At 40.9% G+C, this 19,316-nt stretch overlaps 1 protein-coding gene across 1 annotated transcript; it reads right to left on the bottom strand.

The window, feature by feature from the left end:
• Nucleotides 1–220: 220 nt before the first annotated feature.
• Nucleotides 221–10,091, bottom strand: LOC306791784 (putative E3 ubiquitin-protein ligase HERC4; the record flags this gene model as incomplete). Its single annotated transcript, XM_079288658.1, has 23 exons — nt 221–438; nt 1,641–1,749; nt 1,886–2,069; nt 2,609–2,679; nt 2,793–2,859; nt 2,993–3,159; nt 3,276–3,425; nt 3,551–3,691; nt 3,903–4,019; nt 4,103–4,219; nt 4,310–4,458; nt 6,023–6,221; nt 6,442–6,547; nt 6,738–6,797; nt 6,973–7,064; nt 7,194–7,270; nt 7,353–7,477; nt 8,367–8,497; nt 8,659–8,750; nt 8,847–9,068; nt 9,451–9,527; nt 9,633–9,759; nt 9,875–10,091. 23 exons carry the CDS (start codon nt 10,089–10,091, stop codon nt 221–223), a joined length of 3,015 nt encoding a protein of 1,004 aa, XP_079144784.1.
• Between the last annotated feature and the right edge of the window lie 9,225 nt (nt 10,092–19,316).

The following is a 19,316-nucleotide window of genomic DNA, read 5'->3' as shown; positions in this document are numbered from 1 at the left end:
TTTATATCCAGGTTTTCATTATGAATCATGCATTTTTGAATGTACATCCACCACCACACATCTTCATTATAAAGAATATAAAACCCTTCACGTTTGCTAATACACAGTAATATTAGCAGTAGCTACAAAGGCTGCTCCTTGTTCAGCCATTTACAAAGTGCTCTATTCCAATGTTAAGTCCTCTGTTCAGTACAGATACAGCCACAGCGCAGACCCTCCATCACTTGTAGATTCTTCTATTATTGCTCAGGGCCTCAGTAAGCTTGCTTTGCATGATCTCCTTGGTTGAGTATAAGGGCAGCTCCAGGGTTGAGTAACATGTATGTGACTGAGGGTAGTACTTGTCATAAGAGAGGTCCCCAACTCCTTTAACTTTGACTGTCATCTTGATCGTTTCCATGCCAAGAATGGGCACCCTTTCGAAGCCAGTCACGAACCCTAGTGGAGGGAAACGTGGTGTAGAAAGATCGTAGAAAAGTATGAAAGCATAAAAGTAGAGCCATTATAACCTGTAACTCTTTTGATTTCAAAGTATAACCAGCACAACATATAGCTTGTTTATACTTTTTATAACCATCATCATGTGAATTGTTTTATTTTATGATAGCTGTGATTTGACATATAAACTGTTTAGAGTTAGACACTTTGTTTAAAATAGTCACTTGAGCCTTACAGTGCTTCTGGTTCTAGCAGGATCAAACCAGTTACCACCAGTTACATTCTGTGTCAGCTAAGAAATAGGAGGACTCATGTGTGAGTGACACATGAAATGAAGGAGGTGCCGGCCTTAGATCAGCATAAAAAGCAGCAGAAAAACTGAGTTTGGGGCTTCTCCCCACCCCAACTAGAGAATGGGAATGTCAGAGAGCTGACAGAAGAAGACCTCATTACAAAATCAGTGAAGGCTGACAGAGAGGAATGCTAGAATGAGTTCTTGGAGCCACTGTAACTTTCATTGAATTGAAATTGTTGTACGTGAATCTTGTGTGAAAAACCAGAAATAAAAACACAGCCTTACATTTAGTAAGTGACTGAAACCAAAATAGTGTTCTGGTCCTTTAAAACAATGTAGCCCTCTTCCTCTGCACGTTAATGGTGCGATAAGATGTGACGACTGAAACATGCAGAGGAGCTTAAGGTAAGTTCCTGGGTGAAGACTTGGCAGTGTTAGTCATAAATGATGAGAATGTTCACAAGAGGCAACAGTAAAGTATAGACGATGTACATAAATATTACATACAGGGTGTTAGGGTTACATCCCATTGAGAGCTCCTATAGGGCATTAGCCGTAAAAGACTTTCAAGAAGACAATTAATTCCGAAATCCTAATGATTTAGCTACGGGGTGAGATAAAAGGCCGAAGGTATTGTTCTGAGACCTCAAGGAGGAACGCATATGCTCGCAGGTGGGACAGCCGACGGAGTAACCACCGTGTTAGGTGCGAACTACTTCCCCACCGAGAAACGGGGGAGGAGCCGCTCACGCTACAGTGGTAATCAGTGAGTTTCTTGCCTTTTCATTTATTTTTGTGACATCCTAAGTGTTAAGCTTTGCACGTACAGTATATAGCAGGTCTAGTCAATTAAATAGATAATAAATTGGAATTGTTTTTAAATGTCAAAATCAGGGACAATACTTACAAAGGAAAGCTTTCTTCTGATCCTCAGTTAGTTCATCAAAAACCTCCCAAAACATCTGTATGGTGGGGTGTGGTGGTGTGGTATTGTACAGCCCCTCATAATCTGTGTTCTAATTACAGTGAAACAAACTTGTTACAATCACTTCTGTTCAAGATAATTTTTAGGATTCAAATCAAGCGTGATGCAGGGATGAGGATGCAATAAATCAGTTGCAGAGTGCAAAGAGCACTTGTTTTAGACTGTACCTGTTTCAGCTTTGCCCAGTCATGGAAGTCTTTGCCCAGCAGCACTTCCTGCAGCTCCTTTGGTTTGAACAGCTTCACAAAATCCTGGTCACACACCTGGAAGAAGCCTCGCTTGAACTCCTGAAACACGCCCTCCACTGATGTGTTGAAGGCATGAGTCACGTAGGCATCTACAAACTCCTTCCTGTTTCGCAGATTAAAGTTTAATTTCAACAAAAGGTCGGAGCAGCGAGTGAGTGATATAAATCCTATCTCTCTGTATTTTCCTGCGGAACTGTGGTAGCTTCATTTCCTCGTCCACAAAACTTGTGGTGTGGTGTACCTCAAGGATTGACTCTGGGCCTCATTCTTTTCTCTTTAACATGCCTATTCTGGTTCACACAATTAGTAGATCTTATAAATCTTTTAATTTCAATGCAGATGATACACAGTTATATCCTCATGTCAACTCTACTGATAATAGCAGTTTGGTTGAAGTTGGCCGATGATGGTTGATTAAATCACCTGCTACTGTTAATTTGAAAGTGCCTGCCCTTTTCCAAACAGTTTCCATTGTCTGTTTATCAGATGGTTCTGTGGAACACACCATCTGGCGTGTTAATATCAGCCTCTGCCAGAAACCTTTGATGTGTACTCGTCTATCAATGCTGATTGAGTGTTTTCCTTCAATTATTGTCAAATAACAAAGCACTCAAGAAAGTCACAAAAATGCATGGTCCTTACTTATTTTCCCCCGTCAGGGGCTTCTCTGGATTTTTAGGATCAAGGTCCACCTCTGTGCCATCCCAGTTGATCTGTTGATCAGTTATCAGAAAGAAGAAGATAGTGATGTCACTGCTTTGAGAAATGATAGATTTCAGAAAGAGGAGGAAGGACATATGTTATTGACTATCTGTAAAACACATACTACAAAGTCCATGTAGAGGTTTTGTATGACATCATCTTCGCAGACTTCCAGGATGTTCAGCAGACTCCTAGAAGCAAAATAAAAGAGATAATACATAAGATATCAAAAAAGGGTTTCCAGTATGTTTTGACCAGACGTCAGCAACTGTAACCAAACATTTGTGATTCAAATATATATTAATTTCGTTACAATTAACTTACTCTCCAACACATGGGCTGAATTCGATCATGTCCCCCAGTGAGGGCTTTACACCCAGCAGCTTTTTGAACAGAGCCAGTGGGAAGGGTAAGTGTATGATGTACTGGTTGTACAAAGCCAATCCGCACAGAACCCCAAACTGGAAGTATCTCTGGTCCTCCTCTGTTGCCTGGTGTTGATGGAAGACAAAACTCATATCAGAAAACTAGAAACAAAATAGGATGATAATAATTTAAGATCTGAATTGAATATTTGTTTTTCCTGTATGAAGATGTAAAGTCTTACTTTGGAGGGGAACCATGCCAGCGTTTTGGAGTCGTTGAACATGAACATCCCAGATTCAGCTGACATCATCTCGTGAAACACTTCGTGAAAAAAGTCTTTTCTGTAGAGATACTGATCAGCTACGTTTGTGAAGTTTTCATCAAAATAAACCTGGAGGACAAAAAGGCACAAACTGAGTTTTCCTCCTGGTACAGTAGCTTATACAAGAGTACCTATACAACAATGCAAGATTTAAAGTGAGACTTGTGGCTATCAGATCAAAACTACATGTTTACCGCAAGTGGTAACTTGTATTCATTGGGATCAGCAGTAGCAAGTTGTTCAAAGGTGTCTTCCAAAACCGATGCTCGCTTCAGGTCTAGTTCAAAATACTCGTCCAATCCACAAAACAGATCCAAAGAGTACTGTGCTGTCATCTGGAATACAGTTCAAGATTTCATTATTATACCATTTCTGTGTTGTGACTGTCAGCTAACTTCATTGTTTCTCACACAGAGAACATGTATTCTATCATACTGCACTGACACACACTGAAAAGAACACAGGGTTTCCTGGAGATTTCTTGATCTTGACAGTATTGTGGGTCAAGGTTAGTTCTCATGAGGTACAGTTCAAGACTTCAGTTACCTTGGTGTACTCAGCATTCACGTCAAAAACAAATTTCTTTGACTTCAGATCCATCAGAATTGGAAAGCTAAACAGGATAAGTGGCTGCAAATTCTGAAAAGGGAGGTAAAAACAAAACAAGATTACAGATCATCCTCCCAGAAGGAGGGACAGCATCATGGCTTTACCTCACACATTATTTAACCATGTGTTCTTTTTACCTTGAGTTGTGACCGAAAAATCCAAAGCTGCAGATCCTTAATTAGAAAGTTTTTGTCAATCAACAAACAGAAGTCGGTTTCTGGCATCCTTTGAGGTTCTGCAGTCCTGCTGTTGACCTTTTATTAAACAGGTGTTTATTAGGGGAACAGTTCATCAAATTAAAAAGTGTATAGGATTATGCTGTGACGTTCACAAGTGATACTAACGTTGTACATGTACTGGAGGACTAGCAGCAGGTTTCTGACTCCAGAGTTGAGAGGAACAGACTCAGAGGACAGCATCACTGAGAGGGCCTGCTTCCACACATTAACATGTTGAACCTTGGTGGAGGGCGGCAGTGAGGACCACCAGTCCCCTGAGGAAGACAACATGGAGATTTGCAGACATTAACGCCAGTGAGCGTTTAACAGCTGAGCAGATGTCAAAGCTTTATCTTAAAGCAGTGTTAAAGCAACGTTGACCATTTTTACTGCCATTTCTACATCACCTGGCATTATCTTGAATCGGTAAACCAGCCATTTCAAAGAGATATGTTTGATAAATCAGAACTTTGTTTCATGCATGTGTTACTGAAAACATATACGCATCAACTATTCCATAAATGAGACAAAATATATGTATTCAGGCAGAATTAACAGGCTCTTTTTTTCCTCTCATCAGTAAAACAAACAGAATGTACGCGAGCCTTTTATATTAGATTAGAAGTTATGGTAGACTTTTTGGCCGTCGCAATCTTGGCTTTTTACAACCGGAAGTGACACGAAAGGGTGGAGCGAAGTACAACCAAACGCTGAACAAGACATTTTTAGGCGACCACGAATGTTAAAATGAACATTTATGAACTGAAAACACACTGTGAAAGAGTTAAAGATGTAAAACTAAAATACGGACAAATCCCAGACCAGATAATGTCGTGTAGCGTGCTGTCAATCACAGTAAGCCCGCCCTTAAGCATACCCTAATTTATGGCTCAAACCCTGAACCCTCAGGGACTTACTGGGGTCACCTGGTAAATGGTTGAGTGTGAGAGACTCTAAGAGCAAGAAATGGTGTGAATGCCAATGAGACAGCATTTTGCTGCAACATATTACGTTAACATGACAACATCAAAGAAATATGATGTACAATTGTGGGTATTTATTTTAGCTTTGTATTCCCTAATTTTAACATCTTCCAGGCTCTTTCCTCACAACATGAGTCATTTCAAATAATCTATTTACTCGTTTTGTCAAAACTGCTTCAAAGACTAAATTAAATGTTTGATGAATAAATAAATTAATATTTTCTAATTTCATGTGTTTATATGTTCCATCTTTAATCCTTAATGTTTCTGAGTAAATGTAATATTCCAGGCTGAACACACGTGCCGTCCTGTTTGTTCACCTTGTTTTATGTCTCCATGCTTCCACTGGTTACCCCGTGTTTAACGTCACATTGCAATGAATTGTGGGTAATTCACTTGGGCAAAGTCTGCATCAAATGCTGACTTACAGAAAGGGTTCATAAAGAGCTCAAAATGTCTGCCAGAGAGCCCTCAAACACTCAAAGATTTGACAGTGAGACACCCCTAAACACTCAAGGACGCTATGGGAGCGCGCCTCAAAGTCTGTGAGTCTGTGAGTGTGGAGATTGGGATTGGGTCATTGTCTCATACACTTCCATAGACTTCTTTTTGCAACCAGAGGAGTCACCCGCGATGACCAGCAGAGAGTGTGAGGCTGTTATCAGTGAGATAACATTGTGCATGATTACATGAATGCATTGTTTCCTGCTAGTCCCTCGTGCTCGAGTGGGTGATCTGAATCCAGCACGGGAATCTCTGACGCCAATCAAATTTAATGGAAACTCAAGGATTTTAACTTTAATGTGTTATCATGAACAGAATTTTGCTGATGTGACACGTGCGGTGGCAACAGTACCTATGACCTGGAGACTGTCAGCTGACAAGTTTAGGACAGCAGCAGCGACCGCCTCAGCGAGAGTTGTGCTCGTTCGATGCTGTTCGTGGCTCTGGATCACATGCAGGAGCTCATTGAGAAGCAGGTAGATCCTCAACCCCTCCACCCCCAATGGCTTCTTCTCAAGGGAAGGAAGCAAGAGCAGGACTGCCGCCTCAACCTGTTGATTAGAAAAGGACAGCAAGGGAAAAATAACGGGATTTGGTCACTTGCGTCAACGCCTCAGACAAGTTAGCAGACGTATTATGAACGTGTATTGAGAGCAATTATAGAGTTTATCTCAATGTAGCATTTTTAACAGCAACACATACGGGATACTCAAAGTAGATCACTTTTAAACCCTTCGTGCATATTACACACATCTTCGTTTCATACAGTACCTCGGTGAAAACCTTGTCCTTCTTCACCAGTTTCTCGAAAGCGAGTCGTACGACTGACATGTTCAAGCCAGAGTACTTTGGTGAAGTCTGGAAATGTTTGTCTTTGCTAAAAACACAGAAAATAAATAAATAAAGTAAGCTCATATTCAGAACAGCTACTCAGGCACAGTGGTGTTCGGTCATAAATTGGACAGACTGAAAGTTCGACCTGATAATGGTGCAAACAAGAGGTCACCAACGTCATTGACATTTATCACGTGTGAAGAAGTGTTGATGCAAAGCTATACTGTGTTTACCGTTGCTCAAGGAAGCTTGTATTCAGACAGGATGCAGAAGACAACATCATGTGGATTTCCCTGTGAAGATTTAATATTGTCAGTCCTTTGCACTGAGAAAACTGTGTTAAAAGCTTTGGAACCAAATGATTAATTTAAGTCGTGACAGTTATGTGGTTAGTCAATAACACTGGGAATAGAGTATTAATAGATTTAACAGACAACCAGTTATATGCGATAAATGCATTGTACTTACCATTGGATCTTTTTCCATGACTGTGAATTACATTGAGAGACCCATTTGTCAATCACATCATGTGTTACATTGCTGACACTGGCAGTTCTTTCCTGTGAAAGAATCAAGATAAAGGCTCATGTTTGGTGTCGAACAATGACTTCATATGTATTAATTGGGGGTTAAGGTATTATTACAACTCCCACATTTATAATATGTACTATATGTATTTGTGTTGGTACCTTAACAGATGTGGACGTTGCAAACGAACAGTTTCCTCCTGCGTAGATATTTCCAATTTTAGGACCATTAGTGGTAACTGGAATGATAATAGAATAAAAGTTATCTCTGTCTCTGAAATAAAAATGAAATTATTTTAGTTATTTTAGAAACGTAGTTACCCTGTGGCAGTTGAACCGGTAGCGGCACGGACGGATGACTCTCTTCTCCGTGTCCCAGCTGCCCCTGCGCTCCACACCCGAAGGAGTAGACCCTCTTGGAGTCCGTCAGCACTAATGTGTGATGCCTGATAGAGATACCGTTACAACGCAAAACAGTAATTTAATGTCAACGAAGATGCTTTTTCAGGAGTTTTACAGCCTCCAAGCCTCTATTTCAGACAACAGAAAAATTCCTGGGATGTTCTCAAATGCAACAGTAAAAATAACTTTTTTCAAAATGTTAAGATTATTTAACAACATGCTCTCTGTGCCATTTTGAAGTGTTCAAATTAACCTAACAGGTCTGGCAAACTGATCAGAAAATATATTTCTAGATATTACGTGGAATTTTCAGAAAATCCTTGTTATTAATGATAATAGTGGCCATTAAGTGAACTGCTGTTGCTAGCACACATGCTAGCGATAACATTAGCGCCAAGCAAACTAAGGTTGGTAAGCTAGCTGCTACTTAGCTGCGTGGATCTGATGTTGGTAGTTTTGTCATGCTAGCTGATAACGTAATTTGCAAATGGCAAGCTTGCCAATTTACCGGTCAGAACAGCCACTCAAAACAGTATGTTAGCGTGTGTTTAGTGTGTTAGCTGCCCACTGGCTGCGCTGTAGGAGAGCTGAAGAAAGGCAAGGCACTCTGTGCACATAAACGTCTCATCCTGCTTCTTGTCAGAGCAAGACCATCTCGATTATTTTACATAGAAATCGGTCCACATGCTGTTATAGGCAACCCAGAAGGTCAGGGAGGTCTCAGTTTTTAAGTTACGTATCAATCCGTTCGCACATTTGCAATACAAAGCGATTAATACATGCTTCACATAGTGCCTTTGACTTTGGCATTTCTAAGCAAAAAAAGTCACAATTGGAAGATGCAGAAAATAGTCAAGCCATCCTGGAAGTGCATTGCTGATGAGACTGAATTGGCTCAGAATAACTGCGTAAGAGTTTATAATTGCAACGTACCGTCCACATGCAATCTTGGTGACCTTTGCCCCCCAGAGCTCTGCAACAAGCCGAGGTCGTAGTTCATCGCCGAATGAGTTGTGCCCGAGCTGTCCATATTGACCAGAGCCAAATGTGAACACTGCACCATTCTGAGGAAGCAACCAGACAAACATATTTTAACGTCCCATCTATGGTTTATTGTTAGATATTTACATTTCTGTGGGATCTAGGAAGTTAGTGCTGCGTTGAGGCTGCATTGGTGAGGCACCTAACAGCTTTTCTTGCCAGAGAGCATTTTTTTCGGTCTAACCTTTGTCAAAATGGCAGTGTGGTCCTTTCCACAGGAAATGTAAATTGTTTTCTTAGTGTTCAGGTAACGAACAAGAGTTGGTGTAGGTCTGTCTATTTGGGAGAAAAAATGACATTCTGGTTTACATACAACAGAAATAGTATTAGTAGAGTATTAGATATAATGATTGCTTTTTTTCTCTTTTTTACCTGTTGTGTCTCCCAGCCCGAGCTGCCCGCAGTCGTTTCCTCCCCAGCCAAACACGGCACCAGACACGGAGAGGGCGAAGCTCTGCTCTCCCCCTGCAGCCACCTGGACCAGGGGGAGTGCTGACAGAGATCGGATGTGTTGGGGGGAGTCGGCGGAGGGCTCGCTCCTCCCCTGACACAGCTGGCCCCTGGAGTCCCGGCCCCATGTATACACCTGACCACCTGTGGAGAAATGACTTTTCTGACACCCTGGCCTGTTTGCCTTTTGTAAACCACAAGTGCTATATAAACAGATGTTATTGTTATCGTCATTATTATCTTGTACTATGCCGTGATACCAGCCACTATTGGACTTTGAGTCAACCTTTACCATCCCGTCTCAACACTGGCTGAGGTGTTGTTTTCCACCAAGTCAACACAACAAAGGGTTTACAAAAGGCAGTTGTGGGATTCAAACGTTAAAGCAGTGATTACTGGTAGTATGTAACTGATTTAGTTTCATGCCTATAACTATTTTAGACCCCAGGAAGGGTTTCCACGACTATCATAGGAGACAATAGCTTTAAGCTACATTAGTAGCAGTTTACTGTACACTTCACTGTACCTTTGGTGAGGGCCACTGAGTGCTGGCTCCCACAAGCAACCTGAGACACCGGTATGTTACAAAAAGCTTCCAGGGGCCTGAGGGGACAGGAGACAGAACAAAAACAAAGCTCAAACACTCAGAACTGACTAGCATGAACCCAAGTTAGGATTTTGTAAGACTATTAAATAGTTTCTGCTTACTTTGGAATATAAGTGCGAGTTGTAGTTGTGTCCACACAGAGAACCTTTCCTTCCTTAGAAAGCAGTGTGACCACATCATCATCAGTACAACCCACGGCCTGAATCTTCTCTTTACACTTCACGAACTCTGAAAGAACACAGCAGGTATACTGCATGTAAGTGATGCAGCTTCTATACTGTAGGTCACTACTGCGAATAAGAAAACTTATTTTTGCAAGAGCTCATAAGGAAGTTATGCTTACTCTGTTTTCCTCTGACTCTCCCCCCATCTTTGCTCTCTTTTGTGCAAATGATGGCAGCATCAGCGTTGTTTTTGATGAAGGCGAGCACGCTGTGACCTGCTGACAGATCCGTGATGTCAAAGCCGAGGTTTAAAAGGTGAACTCCATCGCCTGCTGAGATATTTGAGCCATCTTTCAACCGAAAGCCGTGCTGGCAGTTCTCTCCCCATGAAAACATCTTGATAAAATGTCTCTGGAGAACTGTCAGCTGCTTTTTATGACTCAGCTCTGTCAGTCAGAAACGAAACTTGAGTGGTTCATTGTGCATACTTTGCTGTGAGCAAAGGAAAACACAACCTATAACCACGATGAAACGAAAATAACACACCCAGTGAGTCAGAGGCAGGAGGAGCTCTGTAACTTTAGAGGTTTGAAAGAAAAACGAAAGTGAAACTGGAGTTGATAGCTGCTGTTTGTGCATGACTGCAGCAGTATTTACACTGTGTTTGGTGATTAAATAGAGTGAATAGGAATACTGGACTACTGAGATATCAACTCAGGGTTAGTTTAATGAAAAGCTCAAATACTGAACATTATTTTGGCTACACTAACAACTTGTTTGAAGCTCCTTATATCCATTCCCTTCTTCTGAGGCATTTAGTGCTGTAAAATTGTGGGTGGGTATAAACAATTGCAGAAGACTGGAAATAACCAAATCTCAGATACTGACAAAAACACATGAATATTTAGTATTTTTATTGAGTTTGATCATTTATTTTTGTGTAGTTCAAAGTCTGCAATGGCCAACATTAAATTAATAAATAATATTATTCCCAATGCTCAGTTCAACATTGGCTTGGTAAATTACTCTTTTTAGTATTTTCAACTCAAATCTACATCAATAGTTTCATTCATGCGTTTTATGACTCAGCTCTGTCAGTCAGAAACGAAACTTGAGTGGTTCATTGTGCATAATTTGCTGTGAGCAAAGGAAAACACAACCTATAACCACGATGAAACGAAAATAACACACCCAGTGAGTCAGAGGCAGGAGGAGCTCTGTAACTTTAGAGCAGCGGTTCCCAAACTTTTTAGGCCGCGCACCCCCTTCTACATTCCGACCGGGTTCGCGCACCCCCCCCCCCCCCCCTTTAATAAAAAAAAAAGAAGCAACAGAGCCTTTTAAGCCTTCATAGCCGCATAATAATCGGACCAATGAGAGAACAGTTTGCTCGCGCGTGGCATTTGTTTACAAGATTTAGTCCGCTGTTAAATGTTGCAGTGTGAACACAAACCGAACAAAGGAGCAACTGCAACAAAGCAAACGAACTGAAGGTGTGAAAACGCCCTGAAACACTGCAACAAAGTTTCAATAACTTTCAGTGACACAAGGCGTCACTTTTAAAGAGCAATACGGATGCGAGCACACACGCACAGGCTCAGAGGCAGATTATCACATTTCATTTACAATTAATGAGCGACTAATGAAGCCAGGATGTCTTCGGACAAAGCATCGATGCGGCGCGACACAGTGTTGTTGGACACCGGGATCATGCACAACTTTTTTGCTTCTTTCTCCCCAATCATACATTCCACCATCTCTCTGGCAGCTGGCGAGCTCACGTCTTCAGTGATTGTGTGCGGTAGCCCCTTTCTCGCTATTCTGTAACCAGATATGAAGCCCGTAGTGCGTCATTGTTGACCCAACACATGAATGAGACTCCAGTTGTTTTTGGCTGTTTTGTAACTCCTCCAACTTCGATATAAACAATGTAAGGGGCTTTTGACTTGCACTGGTATGCTTGGTGTTCAGGTGGCGACGTAAATAAGAGCTTCAGACTGTTAGCCAGAACCTCACTGCACACCACGCACTGTGACTTTGGGCAATCTGCGTTGCCAATCCAAGTGAAGCCCAGACACAGAGACTTTTCATCATTGTCAATCTTTTTTTTCCCAGTCTGATGCTCACCCTCGTTTCCTCTTTTTTCACCTTGACTCCGTGATGGGCTGATGTGCTCCCGATTTGTCTGTGCTATCCCTTCCTCCTTTTGGTCTCCTCCGTCATCTTCCTCTGACTCTGACTCGATTTCTTCTCCCGGTCTCTCCCCAACGCACCTCTCCATTCCCCTCGCCTCCGATTCCTCTCTCTCTCTCTGTCCCTCTCCTCTTTTACGACTGATAGCTTCAGATGTCCCACCTGACAGTTTCCCCGATTTCAGCCAGTTTAGCATATTTGCATGAATGTTGCTGAATGAATGAAGTTCGCCGTTAGCTGACGTTAGCTGCACAAGCTAGGCTGGCTAGTGTGTACGACTGGCGGCAGGTGGCAAGTCTGCCGGAAGGAGCTCAAGTGCATTTATTAAGTTGTACATTTTTCATTTTAAATCTGACAAAGGGAATTTTTATAATTCATGTTTTTATTTTGTGAAAAATCCCACTTTTTAAATTAAAATTACATTTTTTTTAAATATTTAATATTATTACACCATCAGACCGCCATTACACTTTTCCTCTCGCGCACCCCATAGAGGCAGCTCGCGCACCCCCAGGGGTGTGCACACCCCACTTTGGGAATCCCTGCTTTAGAGGTTTGAAAGAAAAACGAAAGTGAAACTGGAGTTGATAGCTGCTGTTTGTGCATGACTGCAGCAGTATTTACACTGTGTTTGGTGATTAAATAGAATGAATAGGTGTACTGGATACTTGATACTTAACTCAGGGTTAACTTATTGAAAAGCTCAAATACTGAACATTACTTTGGCTACACTAACAACTTGTCTTCTAGAAAAAAAAGCTCATTTTATCCATTCCCTTCTTCTACGAGGCATTTAGTGCTGTAAAATTGTGGACGGATATTAATAATTGCAAAAGACTCAGCTCAGCTGGAAAGAAACATGTACCCCGTCCAGAAAAGGGGTTTTCTGTTCACCTGATATTTAGTATTTTTATTGGGTTTGATCATTTATTTATGTGTCGTTCAAAGTCTGCAATGGCCAATATTAAATAAATAATATTATTCCCAATACTGTTCAAATTAACATTGGCTTGGTAAATAACACTTTTTAGTATTTTCCACTCAAGTCTATATCAATAGTTTCATTCATCTGCAAATTTATATTAAAAAAGGGTTAGGGAGAAAACAGAGTAAACTAACATTACCGCTCTAATCCTTGATATATTCTTCAGGTGATATAAAGAGTTAACACCGGCAACGGAATCCCCTACTTATGTAATTGCACTTCTTATGTCCCTGCTCGTAAATAGGCAGTTATGTTGAATGAGGAAGAAAATACAACAAAGTCGAATATAGACAATAAAATAGTTTGTTTTCACATTTTCTATTCACCACATTTACGTCACATTTATTTGTTGCATGTTGATTTATACAGTGTTATCAAACCAGTAGGGGACTGTAAGTAGGACCCACATTTACTCATACAATTTTTGAAGTATTTGTACTTAATGTGTTGTCCATTTTGTGCTACTTTATACTTTTAAATGAAAAACATATATTTCATTTATTGATTTGAAGTTATGAGGCTTCAGCAGAGTGAGTTAGTCAAACCAAGGTTGTATCTTCAAAAGTTATGCCGTTTTTCTATGAAAATGTTAAAATAAAAAAAGTGTATATTCAACAAGTCAAATAACAACTCAACAATAGCAATTAAAGACTAGTGTTACGGGTGTAGTAAGGACCCAGGAGCAGTACGACAAACACCAGGGATAGTTTGACTAGAAACTTTATTTTCTTCGGCACACACACACACACACACACACACAACAGGAAGAATATCTACAGGAAAACAGCGGCAGATTCTCGTGGTCGGGGACAGAAGGCTGAGCGAGTTACCAGGGCAGAGGCGAGGTAGTCCAAAACAGGCAGGGTTGGTAACAGGGAATCAGTCCAAGGGTGTATGCGGGAAAGTCTGGCATGAAAGTGGCGAACAATCTGGCAGTGAGTGTGTGTGAGGCAGGGCTTTAAATAGTGAAGGAGGCAGAGTGAGCAGGTGAGAGTAATGAGCTGATGAGGCGAGTGTGACTGGCAGGTGCACTGAATGAACTGATTAGGTGAGTGAAAGGTGGAAAAAACTAGATAAAAGTGGCAGAGCTGTGACAAGTAGACTAGACTAGACAGTCAGAGTGATGCACAAAATGCACAGCCTGCCACTGACAGGTAGTGATGGCGAGATGAAGCTTCATGAAGCTTCATGAAGCTTCATGAAGCATTGAAGCATTGAAGCATTGAAGCATTGAAGCTTTCCATCCAATTGGTTCACACATGGGTCAAAGCCAGTGGCGGGCCGTGCATTTTATACCTGGGCCTTCACTGCTGTCCTGCAGCTGAAACACAGCTACAGTTATTATTTGTTTCGTGTCAAAATGAAGCCAACACCTATAGATAGAGTGCATCTCCTCTCTGCTCTGACTGCAGCTGGGACTGCTGCGCCTGTGTGTAGTTAAAAATATTTTTATAAATTATAATACATGTAGTGTATTGAAGAAAAATTATTAAATTATAAGTTTGTGATTCTGTTTAGGCCAGCAGAGAAGGCCTTGCAGGCCCTGATGGCCCACCACTGGTCAAAGCTTCATGGTGCTTCATTTGCTCTGCTGTGCCATCAAGTGGACAATACATGTAAAACAGTGTTGGGGTCTGACCATATGGCTTCAACATGTGCTGTGGAACAAAGAGTCAGGTCTTCCCTTTTGCAAGCAAAGGTTTCATCCTGATTGTGGTTTGATGAGCACCAAACCTCCTCTGAAGGAATTTCACATTAGGGTGTGAGTTTCCCCCCCCCCCCCAAAATATGGGCTCCTGAAGTCACCTGAAAGCACTGCTGAAATCTCATTGGCCGAGAGCCAAGACACCCCAGGACCCCTGTAGTGCAGCCACCTTTCTACAAAACTATCTGCAGCCCCCACCTCAATGCTTTTTCCACCGATCCCCACGGGGATAGAAGGAGGCACACCAACGTTGCTTCTCTTTTTAACCAAAATCCTAGGTTTCACAGTTATATTCGCTGGCCGAATTCACCAAACTGTCTATTTTATCTTTGTTCGCATCAGGAGGCTGAGGAGCAGATTGAGGCAGTGAATTCCAAGTGTGCTTCTCTTGAGAAAACCAAACAGAGGCTCCAGAGTGAGGTGGATGACCTCATGATTGATGTGGAGAGGGCCAACAGTCTCGCAGCCAACCTTGACAAGAAGCAGAGGAACTTTGACACGGTAGCATTGTTTACTTTGTGTGGCCAAGCCATACAAACAACAACACAGATATATATATTTATGTTCTTCTGTCAGATAAGAAAAATGAGTATCATAATAAGGGGACAATGATAGTGCTTCAAGAATCTTTGTTTTTAATTGATTTATCTATTTTTCTGCATTAATAGTCTTTACAGTTTGGATTCTTTCTGTGCTTGTTTCGTGCTATGGTGTCTCATACAACTGAATGAGGCACGAAATGAAACTGAAAAACTCAAAATTAAATACAAATAAGTAAAGAAAAAAGTAAATATGTATGTATATTTAAGTCATCCATGACTTACTTATATAATTTTGTTTAAATTGTTGATCGCAATACGATTCTGTAAATTGAAAATATATAAAAAGTGAAAAGTTAAATTGAAAGTTTGAAATAAAGTTTTCAAAAATTGTACGAACTAAATTATACTGACGAACTAATTATAATAACAAAAACTGTTTAGAAAAACAAAGCGCTGATATATTTTACACACTCCGGTCCAGTAGGTGGCGGTATGTACCTTAAACGTTGGTTTTTAGTCCGCCATTAAACTCAAAGAAGAAGAAGCAGAAGAAGACTCATCTCCTGGTAGCCTACAAAGCTATTGAAGTTAGCTTAGCATGCTAGCTGGAAACAGACCGACGAGGACGGAAGTTGTCAACACAGCGTTAGTCAGAGTTTAATGGAGAGGAAACGGTGTTTTTAACAGAGTTTGTCTGGAGGAAGCGTTTCTGTTGCTGGTGGATTGTTTCCTGGTGTCCTACGGAGCTAATGAAGTTAGCATGCTAGCAGGAAGTAGACGGACCCGAACGTAACCCAGTAACCCAGCGCAGGTCAGAGTGAGCAAACCGTGTTTAACGGAGTTTGTCTGGAGGAAACGTTTCTGTGGTTTAGTGAAAATGTCTAAAGTCCAAATGCTGAGATATGTAATCAACCAGCGACTAACTGCGGCTGCTGAAGAGATATTTGGTCTGTTTGAAATAACGATAGCGGAGTACGAGGAGGAACGTTCTCGTTCAAAAGAGGAGAACGAACGACAACGGAAACTACTGGACGCTGTTTTAAACCCTGAAGTCCGGATACAAAGAACACGTGGGTTCACTTTATTTCTTCTCTCAGTTCTCAAACACTGTTCATCCTCCGACTGATAACTTTTAATGTAGTTTGGAGTGAGACTCTGTTGATTCAATGAATCTTTTTCTTCTGATCTGTTCTCTCAGCTTCTAGATGACAGAAAATATTTACACTTAAAGTACAAGTTTGTTCTCTCTGATATGTTCATGGCCACATAAGAGTTGATTCCAACATTTAACCTTCATTTACAGAATTAATACTAGTTACTTACATAGTCTATTTATTTCTTCCATATTTTAAATATGGACTGTCTCAGCTGCAGAACGGTACCAAACGGTTGGATATAAATCAGTGAATACAACCTGATCAATGATAGAATGAACTAAACAAGCATACAACATAGATAGACCTTGTTATCATGACAAGTATGCAAATGTATTGATCAATATGATTATTAAAATATATCAATAACAGGGACCACCCTGGGAGCAGGGACCAATAAGCAAACTGTGGATCGTCTCAATATTGGTGTTCACTCAAAATGCCAATAGTCAAAGTAGTTTTACTTCTTTTCTTTAGAAAATTTAATTTAATTTATATCAAATCTACAGTTTTTACAAATGCATACATGCTTCACGAGTATACAAACATAAGAACACAAAGACAAAGACGGATACAAGAAAAGTGCTACGGGAGGGACTGGCTCTTATCAATAGAGTGGTCTCACCGACGTCACGATCTCCTTAGATACGAGGTCTGTCCGCCATGTTGGAGTACATACAGATCCTACATGGCGGCGAGTAAACAAGGAAGTGCGGCGAAAATACCATACTTTGAATCACTGGATAGTGCATCAAAGGTTCGCTACCTGGCCAAATTGAAGGTTATTGGTAACTTGGATCCCTATACGATGAGTGCAGATCGTTTCAGTGCCGATCCTACTTATCTTCCATCGGTAAACTACGCCAACATCTACACGTATCTCGTGAACACCCCCAGTCCTTACACAAGTAGAATATGGGATGTGTGGTTCTATAAAATGGTATAGAATTTGCAGGGTTGAGAAGTCCGGCAGTCCAGTATAATATCTCACTTTTTCATCATTATTTTCGAAAAATTCTGAATGAAATATGGATCGTTCATCGGAAAGTTCCTTTTTCAAATTCAGATTTTCCGAGAGAAGGCGCTGCATCTCAGCTTGCATTGCTGCAATCGTGGCCCCACCGAGGTCTGTCTGGTTGGCTTGGTTATTCTTATCCTCGTCCTCGTCCTCTGCTGCTGGTGGGCTGTCATATGCATGATCCGACGTTAAACTCGTATCAAGCAATGCTGAGGCTGCAGCTATGTGTTTCGCCTGTTGTACACGCTAGACGCGTCTCTGGTACCGACTGCTGTCACGGGCCGATGACGCTTCGGTAACCTTCTCATGTCCAAGTTTTAGAGACGGAGACCAGTCTGGATTATCGGCATCTTGGAGAGTAGAGGGTTTACCTGAAAGAGTTTGTAATAAACATTGAAATACAAGTTTACCGAAGTAGTCTTATCGTATTAATTTATATTTCCTTCATTAAACACTGTTCACAAACTAATTTGTTAATAAAATCACTTACCACTTATAAAGTGATCCGCACATACTCTAGTGTACGGCAAATTCCATTCCTTTATATGTCGAGAGATGCGTGACAGCCATTTCTCGCGACGTCGCTTGGATAGCTCCTTCGTGTCATTTCCTTGATGTGTAATGACCGCTGGCAAACGAAAGAATCATTTCTTGTCTCTATCAGCTCTGCTGCCACAACCAAAGACAGCACAAAAGTTCACCACCGATAGGTTATGCGACTCAGCCGTGCATGCCAGTGGCTTTGTGTGTACTCCAACATAGCCGACAGCTAAACTGTGACGTCACACGAGACCACTCTATAGTTCTCCTGAGTTCAGTGACTACATGTTTCACCACCATGTTGCCGTCCATTACAGTCTGTTTTATTACCATTTATACATCTGGTTTTCCATATTTTGAAACGTGATGCTGACAATGAGCTGGTAAAGTTCTCTTTGTTTAACGGACATCTTCTCATCAAACAGAGCAAACATCACAGATTTATAGTTCACATTGAAGACTAGGCCGAGGCCTTGAAGTGAGGCCCAGACATGTTGCGCTCTGTAGCAGTCTATGAACAGGTGATTTTGTGTTTCGTCCTCGTTACAGTGCATCATGGGACATTTTTTCGTGGTGACATAACAGCTCCATGACACAGTGGCTCACAGTGGCTCAAAGTAGTTTTACCACATCCAGAGCAGCGTCGGAAATACACGAGGGCAAAGGGCAAAACTTCCCCTAAAAAATATCATTTTGCCCCTGATATCACGAGGAGAGGGGCAAAAAATGCCCCTCAAAAAAATGGGGCGCTTCTTAATCAGACCTGAGACTGCAGTAAACTCAGCAGACACTTACATGTTAGTGCACCTATATCCTGAAATTCACGGTAAACTCATTCAAACGGCGCAGATCGGGAGCGAGGGAAGGACTTTGAAAGTTAACGGAAAGATTAACGTGAGACAACATCCGGTTTCTTAAGACGAACATCCGGTTTTCAGAATAAGATGCCAACAAAGTATACATATTGCATAATGGAAATTGGATTAAATGAATTATATTCACATTAAGTATAGAACATGCTACCTGCATCTCGTGAGTTGAAGGGAAAATACACCTAAATTGTGCGTAAAGTGTCTTTATTCTTTGATTTGAGGGTTGCTAGAAATGAATAAAACCTGACTGACGGTCAATTAAGATATTTTACTAAGTAAAAACTGAACTGAATTTGTACCTTCAAATGGCACATTTTTAAAATGAAGGTGCTATAAAAATGTTTTTCTAAAAAATTCCACACAATGACTAATGCATAAGTTCAGGACCAAAATGGGTAATCTCACAATATTTGAGGTGCTACAAAAATATTTGTTCTCAATAATTCCATACAATGACTGATGTATATGTAATCAAGGCATCGCTGACTTAATAATTGTTAATAGTTTAAAACATTTAATAATAACAATAAATAACCACAAACAAATAAGAATACAATTTTATATGATTGTCTGATTTATGTTTGTTTTTGTTAAATAAATCTAAGAAAACAC

Source organism: Melanostigma gelatinosum (assembly GCF_949748355.1).
Source record: "Melanostigma gelatinosum genome assembly, chromosome: 1".
Taxonomy (NCBI): domain Eukaryota; kingdom Metazoa; phylum Chordata; class Actinopteri; order Perciformes; family Zoarcidae; genus Melanostigma; species Melanostigma gelatinosum.
This window is presented reverse-complemented; position numbering and strand designations above follow the sequence as displayed.